Consider the following 18,836-nt stretch of genomic DNA (forward strand, 5'->3'; position numbering starts at 1 on the left):
GAGTATTTCCAGGCTTTGAAATGTTTGCCTTTACTTTTTAATTCCTATTCAGCAAATACCAGGAGAACAAGTATAGTCATAAAATACAAAGAGGAAAAATGTATCTGGAAAGTGCTCTTAAGAACTTGAATTAGTCAATACAATGTCTTCAGGAGGGCTACCTTCAGGGAGCATCTGTGACTGAGTTTGTGTCCTGCAGTCGGGAAAACACCGGTTCCTAAAATCTCTGGTCTTCAGAGCCGCCCCCCAGAATTCACTGAATCATGTGGAACTCTCCACATTCCGACAGGCTAATGAGGGTACATCCCGGCGTTCCTGAAAGAAGCAATCCACACAAACTCGGGAACACCAGCGTGGCCAGGGCCCGCGGAAGGAAGGAGTTAATGGCGGCAGCGAGGCCAGGGCCGCCCCTCCTCTGGGCGGGCCCGCGACAACATGGCCGCGCTGGCCCCGGCGCTGGCGGCGGCGGCCGGGCGGCTGCAGGTAAAGGCCGCCGGGGCAGCGCAGCCTCCCGGAGGAGCCCCGGGCTGCGCGGGTGTGTCGGGCTGGCCGCGGTGCCCAGCGCCTGTGACAGCCTTTCGGTGTGGCGGACTCGGCGTTTCTCTGCCGAGCAGTGCAGTCGTGTGTGCGGGCGTGTCACGCCCCTCACTCCGCTTTCGTGCCCCTGCCGCTTAAATTTACTTGAATCGCGCCAATAGAACACTGAGCTCTGCACTGTGGGGTTGTCTGCTTGAAAGTAATCAATGAGCATTAACAAAAAAAAAAAAAAAAGTTGTTAATAACAATTGATTTTGTTATCTGCAGAATGAGAGCTGTTCCAGTACTCCAGGTGCTGGCCGACAGGTTCAGAGGTGGAAGATCAAAGGTGAACGAGCTAAGAAAGTTGAATTCATAAGAACTGCAGAAAAGCTAAAAGCTCAGTAAGTTAAACACTTTATCATAAGTACATTTTCATTCTGTTCAGGAGGTAACATTATTATTTCGAGGTTCAAAGAATATATAATAAAGAACTCTTTAGGCTAAAGGTATCCTTTTCAGGAGCTCAACTGTTGTTGCTACAGTAGCTCAGGATAGGCTTATGAGCTCCAAAATGCCCTGTTGTTTGAATTACAGTTGAATTATTTGGACTTATGCCAGTGGCCAGTCGTGTAGTACGACTTTAATACGAATTGCTGCTCTTAGGTGCACCAGAAAAGGAAATGTGTGAGGCACAATTGAGTTCTCAGTCCTCCTACTTAGCTATGCTTACCCTCTAAGGACCTAAAGCCCTTAACCAACAAAAGGGGCACTGCAGCAATAGAAGATTGCTAGAGTATCTAGGCTGCTGTTTTCAAAAACAAGGGTTCAAAACAGCTTAGGCACAGAAGTGATTTAAATCTGTTTCCCCACATCTTGACCACCTGCTGATGACAACTACACTGGCAGCTGAAAGAACAGGGAGTTCTCAAAAGGATGAGCTTTATGTGGAATAGCTAATGTAGCCATCTGACTAAAGGAGAGGTTTGCAGTTGTGAACCCTGATTGAACAGGGCACTTCGTCTCACACCAATGTTTTACACTGCGTGTCTGAATCTAGTTCACCTTGATTACCCTGGCTCCTGGGTTGTGGTGGAAAATTTGGCTGCTGGGTAATGTAAATATTCCCAAGCCACTTGAAGTGAGGCATGCCATTTAACTGTGGCTCTGCGTCCCTCTGTAATGTTGACTGTGCTGGGGCTCCATCTAGGCGTGCCACTGCATTAATACAGCCTGTCTGCCTGCACTTCCCAGGGAAGACTCTGGCAAGGCTTCCAGAGAGAATGCATGCACATAAAATTTCAGTGTGTAGACCACTGCATGCCACTGAGGTGATTTCCTTGCTAATTTCTTGTTAAAGTTCTTGAGTAACTGTGGTGTGTAATCCTATAGCTTCAGAAATTGTATAAAATCTAATATAGTCCTGTTAACACAGCCTGCACACTAACTTTGGAAAATCTTGGGGCTTTACTGAGTGTTACTCACTGTGGCACCCTTTCTTCCTAGGCTTGCAAATATAGAAAAAGACAAAACTGGACACCTTTATAATAGGAAGAGTGATTTCAGGGTAGAATACAGATTACTTGAGGAGCTGGAACACAGCATGACTGACAGCAGGAAAATGGAAAGTAAGTGAGGTTTTATTTGGGCTTATTTGCTTTTGGTTTTTTTCTGATATGTGGTCGTTTTTGTAAATGGTTTAAAAATCAGTAGTACAGAGAGGTGAGTTTAGATGAAAGATGGATACTGATAAGTGTGGTATTTCACCATCTTAGAAACAGACAGTTCACTGAGTTCAGTAAAACTCAGAAGCATAAACATTTTGGGCCTCATATTACTAACTGTTACCTTTTAATCTTCACTGTTAAACCACTGTGGTGGAAAGGTACTGTTCAAGAAACTTGGAATGAATTTTTTATGTATATTGCAAAACCTAATGTAGTCCAGCTAAGGTACAGTAAAAATATTCTTACCTCAATGTTCACACGCTGATTGTTGCCTTTATATATCCCTTTAAACTGTCCTGTGTTTGCATTTTTTGAGTTTTTTGAGGGCAATGAATATTCCTAGGTCAAATAGTGCTGTGAGTTGGTACACAGTCTGTCCTACAGTATCTCTTCCACTTACAGAGTATAATATAGTTCAAGAAAAAAAGTTACTCCCTTGACTCTCAGTACCTGAATTTTTTGAACAATAATCGTATAAATCGTGCTAACTATCTGATACAGATCAAAATAAGGTGAAGAAAAGTAATACAGAAACAATTAAAAGTATACTTTCTTACAAATTTCCATGTGTTCTGATGTGCACCTTTTATTTAAGGAATCTTAGAATGTGCTTTACATCTTGTAGTCCTTAAGAAATGTACATTTTTGAGGAATGACTAAGCTTATAAGTTCAGAAATTGTTTTCCATGGGTAAGAAGGGAGCGTGGCATATGGATGGAAATGATGCCGTGAGAAAATAAAGACGACAATGATGAGAGCACTACATGTCAGATGTGAAGGAGTATATCCTAAAAGATATGAAAGTGTACAAACCCCCCCCCCCCCAAATTCCCATTTACTATGTTGAGGTCTTTCAGCATGATCTGTATGCTGTAAGATTTTCTGTGGTTTTAGCAGGAACTTGTACTTTCCTTAATCCAAATCTTTTAGGATAGAAGATACAGGTCCTTAGTATCTAAGGTTTATTTTAGTATCCCTGGTTTATTTTGGACACTTCATTGCTCTTGTTCCTTTACTGAATGTAATGCACAAAGAAACTGTTAGAACTATCAGCACCTTATTTTGTTTAACAGAAGCTAAAATTCTGCAGCAGCTATCAAAAATACAAAACAACGTGAAGAGACTTCAGCAGCAATTGAAAGATGTGAAGCCTACGCCAGAGTGTAAGTCAAGACGACAGGTTTAAAAACATTTTCCTCTACAGATAGGTTTCTTGCATAGTTGTCTTTCTCCTGCAGACTTGGGACACTAAGATTTTGCAGGAATCTGGAAAGGGAAGACTAAACCTAGAAATGGCAGAAACCTAAGAAATGGTAAAAGATTGTGCAGTTCTGTGTGGAAACAGAAATTTATGTGGTCTTAAAAGTGGGGTGTGTTTGTTCCTTGAGATTGTTGAAAGCCAGATTTCCTATCAGTCTTATGGAAAATAAACTTGGTATTCTACTACCAGGTAGCCCCTTTGATCTGGTAAGAGGTCACAGAGTAGGTTCTACAGGGAACTCATTTCTAGCCACCAGTTTGAAATGTAAAGTGAAATATTCCACATAAAATGCTGCAGCAGTTTTTTCAATTTGGATGTTTTACAACTTTTGGGAAATAGGTTCTGAAAGAACCATCCTCATGTGGTACCTACTACCTTTTGTGGAGCTCAGGTTGAGGGTCTCCTACTTTCTGAGGGCTTTCTGATGCTAGATAAAATGCGTCGCATTTCATTTATTCAGTGTTTTATCTATTAAAAAATGATTAAACTGTCAGTTAAGATACTAAGAACTAATAAGGCATGAAAGCTGAAAAATTAATTTTAGTTTGTATAACTTTACCAAAATACAGTTAGTTGAACTGCATTCAGTGTGTCCATAGAGATGTTGGGCTGATTTAACAGAGATTTTAATCTAATCATATAATCTAATCTAACAGGTGGGTTTTCTTCCACTGCAAAATATATCTTCTCTGGACAGCTGTATTACCATCTTAAGTCAGGACTACAGCATGCTGACAGTAGAGCACAAAGTCTTACTCTGATATTACTTTGTCAGCTTTGTAATAGTAGTTGCCTGCAGGTTAAATAGAATTGCTGTAGTGTGGTGTAAACTTAAGTGTGCTTAAGTTATTAACTGCATTGCTGTAAGAAACAAAAGTGGAACTCTAGGATAAGTCTTGTCTTATTTTGGATGTCAGTTGAAGGTTAGTCAAGGTGAGACTTCTTTAAGGAAAATAAACATTTATATTGGCATTTGCATCCAGTTAGCTAAGTCCTTTCATAACCACATCTTTTGAATAAATAAGAATTTTAAGGCTGTTTGAGACGGAAATGCACAGGTTTTTGTACACTGAGATATGTATCCTGAAAGTCTCCACAAGTCCTGCATTTCTGGATAGTGCTGATAAATAACATAGACTTCTTAAGTTATACGCTTTTTTTTTTCTTTTCCTTTTATAGTTGTTGACAAGATCAAGGAAATGATGGAAGAAATAGAAAATGCAATCAATGCTTTTAAAGAGGAACAAAGGCAAATGTATGTTTATACATGCTTCAGCTACTAGAAAAAGGGCTGCTGTAAGACACAATGAAAACTGCATTAATCTAAATGTTTCGATTTAAACAAACTGTTTTAATTATTTACTCTGTTCTTATGATTTACTGTCTTGGTAGTGATTCCTGTGGTAGCACAAGTTGTCAGCATTAGAATCTTGATAAACTGACTTTTAGACAGGGTGTTTATACAACTATTGCAGCATTCCAATGTAACAAAATTTGCCTATGAATAGGCTTTTTAGAGAGGCTGTAGAAGAGATTAGATTGTGGCCGGGGTTTTTTGTTGCTGTTGTGTTTTCTAATCGGGTTTGGGGGGTTTTCTTTTTCTTTCTACTCGTGTCAGGAGGGGATTGAGTTAATTGTATGCATGCCATAAATGTGTTCTTTCAGTAAAAGGGTAACTTAATTCTCATTGTATAGGGCTTTATCACCAATCATTACAACTGTGCTGTTACCACTTCAGTTCTTAATCTTTGAAGAATAGCTCTTGTGTGGCATTGAACAATTCCGAAATTCATTTTTGATGAATGAGAGAGATTTGAGAATGAGAGAATTTTGGAGAATCAATACTGGATTTTTTTTCCTTACATTTCAGTGTTTGTCTCTTTTCAGATATCAACAGCTTTTGAAAGAGGAAAAAGCTATCAGTAATGAGCTCAGTCTCTTTGAGAGAAGAGTGGAACTGTGGGCATTAGGGAGCTCAACAGCAGAAAAAGTTTGGAAGCTACCTTCAGCCAGGGTCACAGTTGATAAAACACTGGAAACTCACCTACCCAAAGAAGTAATAGAGTTTGAAAAATTTCTTCAGCGAACAGGAGGGCGGCAGGGAGGCTGGGATGATTATGATCATCAAAATTTTCTGAAAATACGGACAAAATACAGAGGAAGGCTATCTTACATGGATGAAGCCCTTGAGTATCTCAGCGGAAGAACAAAAGAAGATATAGAACAGCATGACAAATGGTATCAAGAATATGTAATTTTACATGAAAGAAAGAAAGAGGTAAAATAATGCCTCTAAGGCTTTTGAAGATTTCAGAAAATGTACTTATTTTTGAAATGCATACCATCTTGTTTTTGTGTCTACCTCTCTGGTTGTAGTGCTAGGCAGATTTGTCTTACAGCTGACAGTATATAACTGAGGTCTTTAGCATCCCCAACCTGCCAAAGTATTTGTCGTTAATAATTACAAATAGGCAAAGACCTAACAACACAGAGAAGTGGCCCTGTGTATTGCCAAAGTATATTACAAATGCTTTTGAAGTCAGTGATTTAGCAAGTTAGGTGCCAAGCCCAGAGCAGTTAGTGATCCAGTCCCCCTGTTACGTTTGTCTCTAAGAACGTGTATCCCACTGTATAAGCAATACACCTAAGACAGACATGCAGAATTATGATTCCCTCAAGAACTATCTAAGTAATAAAAGATGTACTGACATAAGTACTATAAAACAGTGGGTTAATTGGAAAGAAAACAAGAACTGAAATATGTTTGCATTAAAAAAGTATATTGCATCAACATTCATAACAAGTTATTATTATTGCTGTAACTGAAACAGTTTTAGCAGACATCTGGTAAACCTGCTTGTGTGATCCATAAAATAGGAAAAAGAGAGAAAACACATACAGATGCTTCTTGGTTTTAGGTTTTGCCTTCAGTAGACTTTTAATTCGTATGTGCATTTTGTGTTCTTGGAACAAATATCTTCATCAGACCGAATCAATGTGAATATTTTAATTTGCATGTAAAATTTTTATGAAATCCTTGGATTTTTTCCCGTGGTCTCTTGCAGTCAATTAAAAAGTGGAAAGAAAAGCAGCAGCAAGAAAAAGAAAGAAACTTGAAGGAGAAAGAGAAATCAGAAAAAATGCTACAGCTTGAAGAAGCTCAAAAGCAAAAAGTAGAAGAAGAAAGAAAAAGAAAAGCTGCAGTTGAAGTCTGGAAGAAACAGAAAGTAGTAGCATTTGCAATAGATCAAGCATCACAACTAAAACTAGAAGAGAAAGAGAAAAAGCAACAAAAAGAGCGCCAAAGCCACGTGAAGTTATTATTGGAAAGGAATACCTTGCAAAAAAAAGTGAAGGAGGAACTTGAAAAGCTTGAAAATCAGAAGAAAGAGGAAGCTGAAAAGGAGGGAAGGAAGAAAACTGCTGCAGAAGAAATGTCTAAGTTTCAACAGCATGTGCGTAATTTCACCTCCATTTTTGCATGCCATTGTCTTAAATTTGATACATCCTACTACAGTATAATCAATTAAACAAGCTTTAAAATCCAAGTATCATTCATCTAAATCCACTATTAATTCATTACAAATAACAGCATCTACTGCAGATAAACAGTAAGATACACAAAGATGCTCCTTTTCATCAATTTTCTTCAATACCTAAATTCTACAGGATTACTCAAGCTCATATTTCTTTATCCATATAGAAGTGGTTTTATTTCTTCAGTAATTTTTTTTTTGAGAAAAAGTACTTGGGCTATGCTTCTTAAGAAGACTTCAGAGGATCTGAGTGCTGTATTCAGATGGGAGGTAGAAAAAGTTGTTTGAACATCCTGCAGGTTTCAGTACCTGTTAGGTGAAGTCAGATCCTATATCAATGTAAATGCAGTTAATGGAGAATTGATATTATTGTCAGCATTCATAGTAAACTTTTATAAACAGAGTTGGAACTACTCTGTTCCAAATACTGCTGTAGTTTCCAAAAAACTATTTTTTTATTTCCAAGCCATGTAACTGTAATTTCTTTTCGCAGGACAAGCTATAGCATGTAGCTGCTTAGTGAAACCTTATTCTTTACTATTGCAGTAATTTCAAAACAAAAACAAGCAAAAAACAACCAAAAATAAACAGAACAAAAAAAAAAAGCTGTGAAAATGCTGCATGTATATTTTTACATAATTTGTTTTACTTCCAAAGAAAAATTTGCTTTTCCACTCATTATGTTTCAGGAGCTACATAAACTGGAGCTAAGGGTTCTGCAGAAACATGCTAAAGAGACAGAGAAACAGGAAAAAGAAAAAAGATTGGCAAAGTTAAGAGAGAAGGTAACTTTTTGTTTGTTTTAACCAGAGATGTGTGCAGCTTGGTGGTTTAAGCAGACTTCCTTTTCATTGATCTAAAAAGCAATTGTTTTAAATATTCTAAATGGTTGATAAAACAAAAAGTCATGCCTGTTATCAGTAGACAGAATTGGAGCAGGCATAGTTGTTCCTGTTTTAAAAAAAATGGCAAAACCCCCTAGAATTCATGTCTTTCACAGTGGTATTTCACTAGGTAAGGCCTATAAAAGCGGGCTCCAATATGGGTGGTGGCTTTCATTTTTTCAAATAGTTTTCTACCATTAATTAAATAAGTAGGCTGTCTCCCAGAAGCATTTTGCATACACTGGGTTTAACAAGAGTTTAACCTTTTAAATTACTAAATTATTAACATTTAATGACAGCAAGCAGTGTCTCTGTCTTTTACGGTGGAGATCCGGTGGGCCTGATGGAACTCCTTTTGTGATGAACCAAAAAGGCTAATGATTTTTGGTTGTTTGTTTCACTCTGAGGTCGAGGTTCGGGTCACCAGAGAGCGATCTAGGTTGAACAGACCTTCCAAGGGCTGGGAGGAACGCAGGCAAGAGATGGCACCAGCAGCTGCAGAACGGCCGGTGCGCGTTTCTCGGAGGTGAGGAGCGGACCGATGGGTGTGCAGCATGACACAAGCGCACTTTTACACTTTAAGCCTTTTTGTTCTCTTGTCAGAGCTGTCCCAGCCTGGAGAGGAGGGTCATAGCTGCGCACCAGCCTGTCCCTGCCGCAGCACGCAGCAGCGCTTCCCGGCGCGGAGCCGGCCTGCCCACGGCGTGTATTACCTCTGTGCTCGCGCGTCTGCGCTTTGACACGCCGGCTCCCAGACCGGCCGGCTGCCATGTCCCTTGGCATTAAAAGCGCGTTTCCCCCGTTGTGGCGGCCCCTTAAGCGTGGGATCACCACCCTGGCCCCCGCCGCAGTGCACTGAGGCGCCCCTTCCCCTTTCCCTTCCCCTTCCCGCTGCTTCCCCCTTCCGTTTCCCCGCCCCGGGTGACGCGATCCGGGCGCGCCGGGCGCGGGCAGCAGCGGCGAGATGGAGATGGCGGCGGCGGCGGCGCCGTGCCCGGGGGAGCCGGAGCGGCTGGACTTCCTGCGGGAGCGGCACGTGCGCTTCTTCCAGCGGTGCCTCCAGATCCTGCCCGAGCGCTACTCGTCCCTGGAGACCAGCAGGTAGCAGCGCGGCGGGAGGCGGGACGGGCGCCGCCGTGTCCGCCCGGCGCCCCCCGCCCGTCCCGGCCCCGGCCGCGCTCCCTTCCCGGTCGCGGTGACGGGAAGCCCTTCCCGGAGCGCTGCCCTCTCCCGCGGCCGGGAGCAGCGCCCCGCGGCCGGAAGGAAAAACGTCCCTATAAATCTGCCCACCAGCAGACGGCTCCCAAAAAATTACGTGTTAGTGTAGGGGTGCAGTCACTGCTCGCGTAAACTGCTTGACATCCACGAGGGAAGACCTGTTGATCCTTCTTATCTGGTTAAATCCAAGGCTTCCCTCTCTTAATCCGCCCTGGAAGCCATTTTAAAATAAGTCACCTAAGCTTTACTTCGGCAGACAGAAGACTCCTCTTCATGTTGCAAATATTTTAAAGTCTTAATTACCTAGTATAAAAGAGAAAATACTAGTGAAATATGGCCCTCACTTTGAATTGGAGCTGCATTCTTCCTGTAATGGCTTCAGAATGTACTTATTTGATATTCTTACTTTGAAAGCATAATACCAGTGATGTGATTATCCAGCTGCCCTTGATAAGATATTGAAGACAAGTAAATGGTTTGATAATATTCTTCAGCCAATAAAATAGTAAGATTTTTTCCACTTTAAAATGTCTGGCAAGTCATCCTGTTTGGAATGCTCCATGGCTTTGATCAGGTCATCCTGCTTTATCTTGGTTGAGAGCACAAACACATGGCATAAACATGTCAGGACTGGAACAGATAGTGCTGAGCTGTGTGTGAAATAAGACAACTTTATATTGAAAAGTTAGAAATGGAACTACTGGAGAGGGGCCAGCAGAGGGCTCAGAAGATGGTTAAGGGACTGGAGCATCTGTCCTGTGAGCTCACTCATGTTGGGTGAGCTGGGCCTGTTCAGCCTCAAGAAGAGATGACTGAGAGAGGGTCTTAGCAGTGCATTAAAGTTTGTTAAAGGGTGAGAGGATGGGGCCAAACTCTTTAAGTGGTCCCTGTGACAGGGCAAAGGGCAGCAGACAGAAAGACAGGAAGGTCCATCTCAGTATGAGAAAAAGCCTCCTCACACTGGGCTGATCACTGAAACAGTCTGCTCAGAGAGGTTGTGGAGTTTCCTTCCCTGGAGATATTAAAAACCTGCCTGGATACAATCCTGTAGAAACTGCTCTGGGTAAACCTGCATTAGGAGAAGGGCATTATATGAGATGATCTCCAGAGATCTTTTCCTGGCTGTTCTGTAATTTTGTGAAATTTTGATTGCAGAGCTGTAGATCATTTATTCATTAAAAATTAGCTGATGTTTCAGTTTACTTTCTCATTTGTTTTAGGTGACAGCAAGGGGAAATCTAGGCATCCTGTGCCTGTCTATGCATAGGCCTTAAAGCGATCTGAGCGTGCAGATGTATTAGAGTGATAATACATGTAGCTAACCTTTTGAAAAGAGCTAAAGAAATGGGATGTCTTCAGCCTTCTTCCTTCAGAGAAGGAAGGATCTAATCACATTCTTCCATGGGTGGGAAACTACTTACAAAGAAAGATGGAGGTGTACTGTTTGCAAGGGATCGTGGTGATGAGGCAGGAGGCTGTGGGAATGGGGTACTTAGGGGGGAATTCTGTGGCTGTAGGGAAAATGTTCTTCGCTGTTAGCAGAGTTAACCATAAAAAGCTTGCCCATTGAAGAGGTGAAGTCACCTTTGAGGATGTGGCTTCTCACGGTTCTGGATCATCTCCTCTGAGGCCCTTTGTTCTTTAAAAGGTGGGACCAGTGATCTCCAGAGGCCTTTGACAATGTAGCCATGTTCTGCAGAGGTGCACGCCTGTCTGTTGACAAATTCTGAGTGGGAGTTTATAAATGCATGATCTCCAGTTTGATTTCAAGGGTGTTAAGTTTCCCTTTTTGCCAAATTCAAGATCACTGAGTTCAGCAAACCTTTAGCAAACCTCTGGAGCTGATTCAGCTGCAGAAAGAAATGCTGTTACCTTTTTATTTGAATTTCCCCTATTCCTGAATTGGAGTGGTTCTGTTTTGAGTTAGATGGGAAAACTCAACTAAATTAAAGAGACATTTGTTAAATAAATAAATAAATAAAGTGGTTTGTCAGATTTTTTTTTCACTGCACTGCAGTAGAAAACTGTGTTTGTTGTCACCAGACAAGGATGGTAATTTTCCTCATTGTGATGGTGCATTCCAAGTGAAGCTGTAGATTGTAAGACAGTAATGGAGAATAAAGGAAATTAATTTCGTGTTCTCTACTCAACTTCTTGCCTGAAAGCCTTAATTATTTTTATCAGTAGTTATTTGCATGCAACAGTAGTTGCAGCAAGAGTGGTTTTGAAGCATTCTGATTGGTAGTGTTTCATGCACACTACTTGTTAGTACTGTGAGGTTTTGCAGGAGAATGCAATTTTCTGATCTCTGAAGTCTTTTAGGTTCTGGTACTTCATGGTGCTCTTAGTAGCACACTTAATCAGTTTCTCAAATTTGTCACTTCCAATGCTTTTTGAATTCTTCTGTAAAACTGTAGCCTTTGTCTTCTCTGGAAGCCAGAGAGGTCTGAATCTGCCATTCAGAATGTCCTGGTGGCCATCCTCTGTGGAAATGGCTGTAGATAAAATTTTTACTCTTCTTGGCATGTGTCTGTCACCTGAGGTGCTGCTAAGAGTTGCTTTTGCTAGCGTATATGTCTGTAAATTTCTGTGAGGGAGGACGGCATACGGGGTAAAGATGCAGTACCTAAACAGCTGTATTGCAACCTGTGTATGACCAGTGGTGCCAGACACTCTTGCCCACTGTAAATAAATTGCATCACATTAAAGGCTGTTCTTTAGTAATGCTGGAGACAAACAGTCAACTCTGAAAAGTGAACTGAACCCTTACTGTATTTAAAACCACTTTTTAAGTTCATATATTTGACATATATAAAATATATGTATAAAATGTATAAAATATGCATTTTTAACTCTCTGTGAGATTTGCTGTCTGTTGTTTGTATAGCCTTTTGGTTTTGGACTTTGCAGCAGTTTTCTAGTGCTGATGTTGGCATATTTGTGCCTCACTGGAAGTAACTTAGCTGGATAAGATGGAGTGAAAATGTCTTTTTAATAGTTCTAATAAAAGATTGTCAGTATTCATGAAAATCTGAACATAGAGGCAGTGTTTCAAATAAATAGTTTATTGTAGCTGAACAGTAAATTCCTTTGGTTTTTTTTTTTTAAATAAAATAGTGATTTTTTTAAAATTGGTTATTTGTTATCCAGGGTCAAATTCTGGGTTAAACTGAGATCTGATCAATTGCAAAAGTTGATATAAGCCTTGAAGTGTAAATTTTGAGCTTTGGAAGACAATTTCTTAATCATCAGAAGGGTTAAAATACACTTTTGTTCTACATAGAAATATTTTTGTGCACAACATACTTTTTTTTTCTTTCTCTACTCAAAAAAATTACTTGAAATAATGACAGTAAATATGCATATATTACCAGCCTGCTGGAAGGAATGTCAACGTAGGAAGTTGTGCCACTGTATTAAGATTAACATCTGCTGTGTTGTCATTTGGCTGCTATGTTTTAATTAGAATAATTCTTTTGGATGTGTGCTTTGGGCTGACTCACATGGTCGTACTGTTTGTGGTTCTGATGCAGAACCTCATGCAGAAATTAAGTGTCTGTGGAGGCTCCTGTCCACATGTGTCTCTTCGGAGGTACCAACCTCTGGCCAAGGTGACTCACCCGTTTGTGAGGTAAATACGAATTACAGCTTAATCTTGTAAGGAAAGTTGGTATTAACTGTTGGCTTTCCTCGGCATACTGAATTTTAGTTTCTGCATGTGTAGCAGTTGTTTCACAATCCATCATCTTATCTGGTGTATGGAGAGCGAGAATTTCTAGAAGGATCAGCAGACAAGTGTGGGTGGCAAAGTAAACATCCAGCTAATTTTAGTCTGAGTCAGAACATCCAAGGTACCATTACATGAGCATTTTCTCTCATAGTAGGTTCTCCCGAGTTTCTAACCCGGTGCTGTTGCCTTGGTTCTCTGTCAGAGTGAGTAATGCACTGTTGGAGGGCCACGCAATGGGTGGCTGCAATGGCTTAAAACAAACCCAGTAAAGAAGGTGTTAGTTACCAGGTATGATAGCACACATTCATGGAAGGAAACAAGTTGTAGAAAAGAAGGACACTCATCATGCTAGCTGCTCCACTGCTCTGTTGGATACTTGAATGTGGCATGCTTAATTTTAGATGTTTAAGTAAGGTAGTCATCTAGGCTGCTTTACACCCAAGGACCAGAAATAAGTACCTGTAGTTGTTAATTTATTCTGTATGCCTATTTACGCATTATTTGCTTACAAAGTAGGCTTTGCTGTTTGACATTGACATCTGAGAATCTGAAATCGGGTTTGAGACACAGTAAGAGGCAGCTTACTATAGTTAAGGGTTACCTTGCATATGCACCTAATGCATGTTTATGGGATTGTTCAGTAAGAATTCTTCACAGAGAACTAGTGCTCCATATGTTAATGTCATAACCTAGTTTACTTTATAGTGGGTTTTGTTGGGGTTTTCTTTTGGGTAAACAGGCTCTCATGTAAATTTTTAATTGAAATATCATTATTATATAAAAGGAGGGGCAGCTTATATAAAAACCTTGATGAGGCAGAGAAATGTTTTCAGTATAGAGAACATTGTTTTGTCCAGTAGATGGCTTTCATGTATTCTAAGCTAGGCTCTGTGTTGCACCACTGTCAAAGGCTGAGAATTCATAGATGTGTCTGTTGCTTCAACCGTTTGTTAATTTCCCCATGATATTTATGGTGGGAAGTGTAAGTCTTATCTTTTTCTTTTAGGTTGACAATTGCATTTTTCGCACTCTCTGGTCTGGATATGTTGGATTCCTTAGATGTGGTGAACAAAGATGATATAATAGAATGGATTTATTCCCTGCAGGTCCTTCCCACAGAAGACAGTGAGTGAGTTTTTAGTTTTTTTATTGATATTAACATTTTTACTTTTGCTTTTTACTTGGGGGATAGTGGATGACTCTTGTTTTTATAAAATACAAGGTTGAACTTCCTAAAGTATAGTCCTGATAATTTCAGGTGGTGATGTTGAGCAGATCTTGGATATAGATTCCTCACAAGTAATAAAGCTAGAAAAAGCAGAAATTAATTTGAAGATCAGCCAGTATAAAATAGTATAATAAATTTGCACCTGTAGGCATTTCAGAGGAATGTTTCACCTGGTTCTGAAAGAAACGTTTACGTTGTAAAAGTATTACAAGTGTAATAGTGATTATATTGACTTCCATTTCAATGCCAGGACCTGTGGTCACAGGGGTAGTTTTTTGCAACAGCTTTTGGAGATTTGGAGGTCTAAGAGTAAGAAGCAAAAAGGATAAACAGAGTCCCTGCTTGATGTTCTTTAGATCTGTGGAGGTTGAATTTACCTAGGTTGTGAGAAGGAATAATGCTGCTGGTGAATCCCAGCTCTCGTCAGATTGCAGGGTGCATAGCAGAAAAGCTGGCAAGGGAACTTGCAGGACATGTCCCTTTCCTAGTTGGTTTGACAGAAGTTAGGGAGGTGCTGTTCCTGTGGGCTAGTTGGTGTTGGCAGTTTTTGTATGGCAGCCCAGGTGAATAGCTGGTTGCACTGCAAAGGGGCGGGAAGGAAGGAGGGAGACGTGGGTGAGGCACTGCTGCTCTATGACAGAAGGTTCTGCTATGTTAAATGCTGGTGTGGGCATAGCTCCAGGCTGGTGGTCTCTAGAGAAAAGGCAATTCCAGTTGTCTGTCTGTAAAATCATGAATACATCCATCCATGCACTTTGCATACATGTAGGCAGAAAATTCTGTGTTGCCTTCTATTATTTATTCTAATTATATACAACAGATAGAGTCTCTAAATACAACAAATTAGGTGTCTAAAATCAGTTTTATGAAATAAGCATATGGAAGTCAGGAGTGCTGATGCTTTATTTTATGGTAATAAAAAAATCCTTTTTCTTACTCTAGAGATTTAGAAACCATCAGATCCACTACATGAACTAGTTCTGATAGATTTCTTTTTTCTTGTATTGCATTCCAGGATTGATTCTTGAAAAATAGAAGTTTGGATTACATAAGTATTCCTACAAAGTTCTTTAGTGATTAGAAGGTTCCTGTGCCTTACTGTTAGGAAATCTTTGCACAGTGTACATGCTTTGTTTCTAGGAGTTGCTCACTTTGTGACTTTTATCCCAGTCTTTGGGACTTAACTCCAAAAGAAGAGGGAAGTTTGCAAGAAGAGAAATTAGAACAGGCATTTCTGTTTGTTGTCTTTGATAGTATGCTTTAATTCTCTGGGGATTCTACCTGGTCAGTCTTTAGAATATTGCCATTGTCTGGAGCCTCCTAGGGAGGGCAGTAAAAATACCAGTGTGCTGATGTGGAGGCTGACAGTTCAGCAGAGATGTGCTCCTTCTCTTTCTAGCTGTCATCCCCTCATAAAACTGAGACGAGTTTTGGGGAGGGCACTTTTGACAGTGCACTCTGTGCTTTCCGAGTAGTAAATCTGCTTTTCACTAGAAGAACAAGCTGCCCTTCAATCCTGTATTTTTGTATCATACTCTAGTAACTCTTGTTCTTCCTATGCTTTTGGTAATAGCTCTGCTCTTATCTGGTCACTTGACCGGTAAAACTTCAGCGTCATTTGTATTTCATTTTTGCATTTTCTGTTGGACAGTAGAAAGTGCAAAAACGTAAATGATGCTGATAGCAGCAGGTTGGATATTGAATGACTAAATGTGAATAAGGAAACACCTACACTCTGGTAATGTCTACTTCCAGTAAAATGCTCTCTGGTTTATAATCCTGGGTGGGTGCAATGCTTGTTAATTGGCAGCCTCCCGGCAGCAGAGCTCCTACTCCCTCTTTTGGCCTCTTTGGAGAAGTGACTAAACTGAGGTAGGCTACAGCACTGAAGTTTTTGGTTTCAAAGTGCTTGTGCATCTCTAGTTAAAGAGGACATTGCTGGCTTGATGGATTGCAATCTGTCCACATAAAAAAAAAAAAAAAAAAAAAAAACAACAAAAAAAAAAAAAAAAAAAACCAAAAACAAGAAAGCACGTGTTTTACTCTTAAAGAAACGTGCTATTGCAGCATTTTTTTCATGCATTCTGATAAATGTCTCTTTCCATGGAATATCGGTTTATAAAAATTTAAATTAAAATACTCTTTTATAATGCTAAATTCCACCAATCTAAAGTAACCACATTGTATTCAATGAAAGTCTTCACAAAATTTGGCTCTGGGACTGAAAACCAATTTAAAAGCTACATATTAAGTGGTAATATGATTTTACTGAATTTTGGGGTTTGTTCTTGATTGCATCAGTGGTTGAGTTTCCAAAATTTTGTATCAGTCAAAAAGAGAATTCCTGTAATTCTTATTAGAAAAATGAATTTTTTTGCTTTTCATGTTTTTCTCTCCAAAGGTTCCTTTATGCACAGCATTTAACTTGATTTTTATTTAAAACATTTTTAAGATGCCAAATTTATATTATTTTGACAACTACTATCTTAGGGTCTTTTTTTTCCAGTGGATGGGAGACAGAGTAGTTGGTGCTCTGCAAACTTAGTATCTGTTTATTTTCTATCAATAACTTTTATAGTAGGTGAACTGGCTGGGCTGGAATTAATTTTTTTAGTAGTAGCCTCTAATCTGCTATATTCTGAGCCTGGTACTAAAAGAGTGTTTTAGTCTTTCAGCTATTGCTGAGTGGTGCTAGTCGAGGCTGGTTCTTTTTGCTTCCTCTGCACTCCTTTTCCCATGGCAGATATGGCAGGACACACAGCCAGGACAGCTGACCCCGGCTGATCTCAGGACTGTCTAGAGGGACACTCCACGCCATCTAACATCATTTTCAGCAGTAAAACCTTGGGATGAGAAGGAGAAAGGGGACAATATTCGTGGTTCTGGCATTTGTCTTCCTGAGTAACCTGTACACTTGCTGAGGCCCTGCTTTTTTGGGAAGTGACTATACACCTGCCCAGATGATGGGAAGTGGTAAATTAATTCCTACTTTGCATTGCTGTGTGCCCACAACTTCTGCTTCACCTATCAAACTGTCTGTGTCTCACTCTGTGAGTCTTCTCTTCATCTCTGTTTTCTTGCCTCAGCTGCTGGTTGGAGTCAGCCCACCAAGTAGAGTGTTACAGAACCTGCCAGAAAATTAAGAATTTGGTGGTTTCAAGCACTTCTTAGATAAAGTCTCGCAATACCCTGTGATAGTCTTAAGTGACATGTTTGTATTTATTGGTATGTAATATGTCTGATGGCTAATGATAGCTTCACTTCAAAGGTTTGTAGCCTTTGAAATTCTGTGTGAAACTAAAGCCTCACTAATGTTGAGATCTTGATCTACTGAATAAGAAGGCAAACATATGCTCTTCAGCCTAATCAAAATGCATTTAAGGAAGCTGAAGACGAGGATCTGTTCAGGCTAGACTGTATTCTTCTGTGGATTTGTGGTAGCTGTGATTCAAACAAAAAAATGTCCTTTTAGTAGCATAAGCTTAGCTCGAGTCTTCCGGAGAGTGGCTCAATACCACTTCTAATTAGGAGGGAATGGCAACACATCACATGTGCAAACTGAGCTTCACACAGAAAAACATTCTTAGCTGAATGCTTCCACTTACTGCTGCCTTCTGCTTGTTTGAAGGACCTCTGTCTTCTGTAACTCATGCTAAATAGTTTGGCTTTATCTTGCTGAGATTTTGGCCATTGTTACCTTTCCTTCCCTTTTAATGAATGCTTTACTTTGGTGCAATAGCTATTATGTGGTTTTTTTTCTTTGTGTGCTCGCTGCAAGGAGACCTAACTATGTTTCCTCCTAGAAAGAAGTTGAAATCTTAAAAAAAGGCTTTTTCTTTTTCCATTTTGAGGAGGGTAATGTTCTTTTACAAGCATGGCAGAAATTATACATTTTTAGACTAAAATGTTACTTTTTGAAGTGTTAGTGAAATTGAGAAATGGTGGACGAAACACCCTCTTTTAACTAGTTGCTTGCTCTTAAGATCATGTTAATGTTTTACTGTTTTTCCTCTTATAGTGCAGATCTTTGACAGAATTTCAAGTTTATTTTAACTAACTAAAGTTCAACTCATAGCAATTTAAGAAAGATGTATTGCAGTTTCTTGCAAGTCACATTCAGGGCCAGTTCAGCACTTTTAAAAGAGAGTGAATCCAGAGCTTTGTACTCAAGTAATCTAATTACACAGTGGAAGCACACTGCTTGGCCATATTCATCCACCATCCTCCCCCACAGGAACAGTGGTGTTTGTTTGACCCTGCTTGAGAGCTTGCTGCAGTGGCAGAAAAACATGCATTTATTTATTTAACAGAAGGTTAGCTTTGTGTCGCGTTGGTGAACTGTGTTGATTGGGAGTGCCAGTGCCAGCCCACTATGGGAGAAGGAAGAAAATTGTACTTTTTGACAGCTGGATGCTTCACTAGCTTTGCTGTACTAAGAAATGGAACCAAAAGGAATACCAAGACATATTTTATTTGTTGGTCTGAATCCCCAGGAGCCATGGATATTAGACTGAAAAACCTGTGACAGTCTTAAAACTTACTTCTGTCAAAGTCTAAATTCAGATTTGTGTTTATGAGTCTTTCTTCTTATGTGACAGTACTGAAAAAAATGTATAAAATGACATTGACTTTTTCGAAATCATCAATACATGTGAACTTTCTGATCATTAATTTCTTGAGCAAAAATGCAGTTTTTTTTCCAGCATAACTTTCTTTTATGGCTGCATTTAAACATC

At 39.9% G+C, this 18,836-nt stretch overlaps 2 protein-coding genes across 2 annotated transcripts in view; both read left to right on the forward strand.

Moving 5' to 3' along the window:
- The first annotated feature begins 430 nt into the window (after positions 1-430).
- CCDC112 (coiled-coil domain containing 112) lies at positions 431-8,669 on the forward strand. Its single transcript, XM_039733129.1, has 10 exons — positions 431-483; positions 805-920; positions 2,023-2,144; positions 3,317-3,406; positions 4,684-4,759; positions 5,392-5,782; positions 6,570-6,959; positions 7,730-7,825; positions 8,332-8,450; positions 8,528-8,669. Exons 1-10 carry the CDS (start codon positions 436-438, stop codon positions 8,556-8,558), a joined length of 1,479 nt encoding a protein of 492 aa, XP_039589063.1. The 5' UTR covers positions 431-435; the 3' UTR covers positions 8,559-8,669.
- A 189-nt stretch (positions 8,670-8,858) lies between these two features.
- The window catches only part of PGGT1B (protein geranylgeranyltransferase type I subunit beta), a 36,449-nt gene continuing 26,471 nt past the window's right edge, over positions 8,859-18,836 (forward strand). The window contains 2 exon segments of the mRNA XM_039733130.1: positions 8,859-9,025; positions 13,879-13,997. Of these exon segments, the coding sequence (XP_039589064.1) occupies positions 8,889-9,025; positions 13,879-13,997 (256 nt within the window). The 5' untranslated portion in view covers positions 8,859-8,888.

The sequence above is a fragment of the Passer montanus genome, unplaced genomic scaffold (assembly GCF_014805655.1).
Source record: "Passer montanus isolate IOZ18808 unplaced genomic scaffold, ASM1480565v1 scaffold83, whole genome shotgun sequence".
Taxonomy (NCBI): domain Eukaryota; kingdom Metazoa; phylum Chordata; class Aves; order Passeriformes; family Passeridae; genus Passer; species Passer montanus.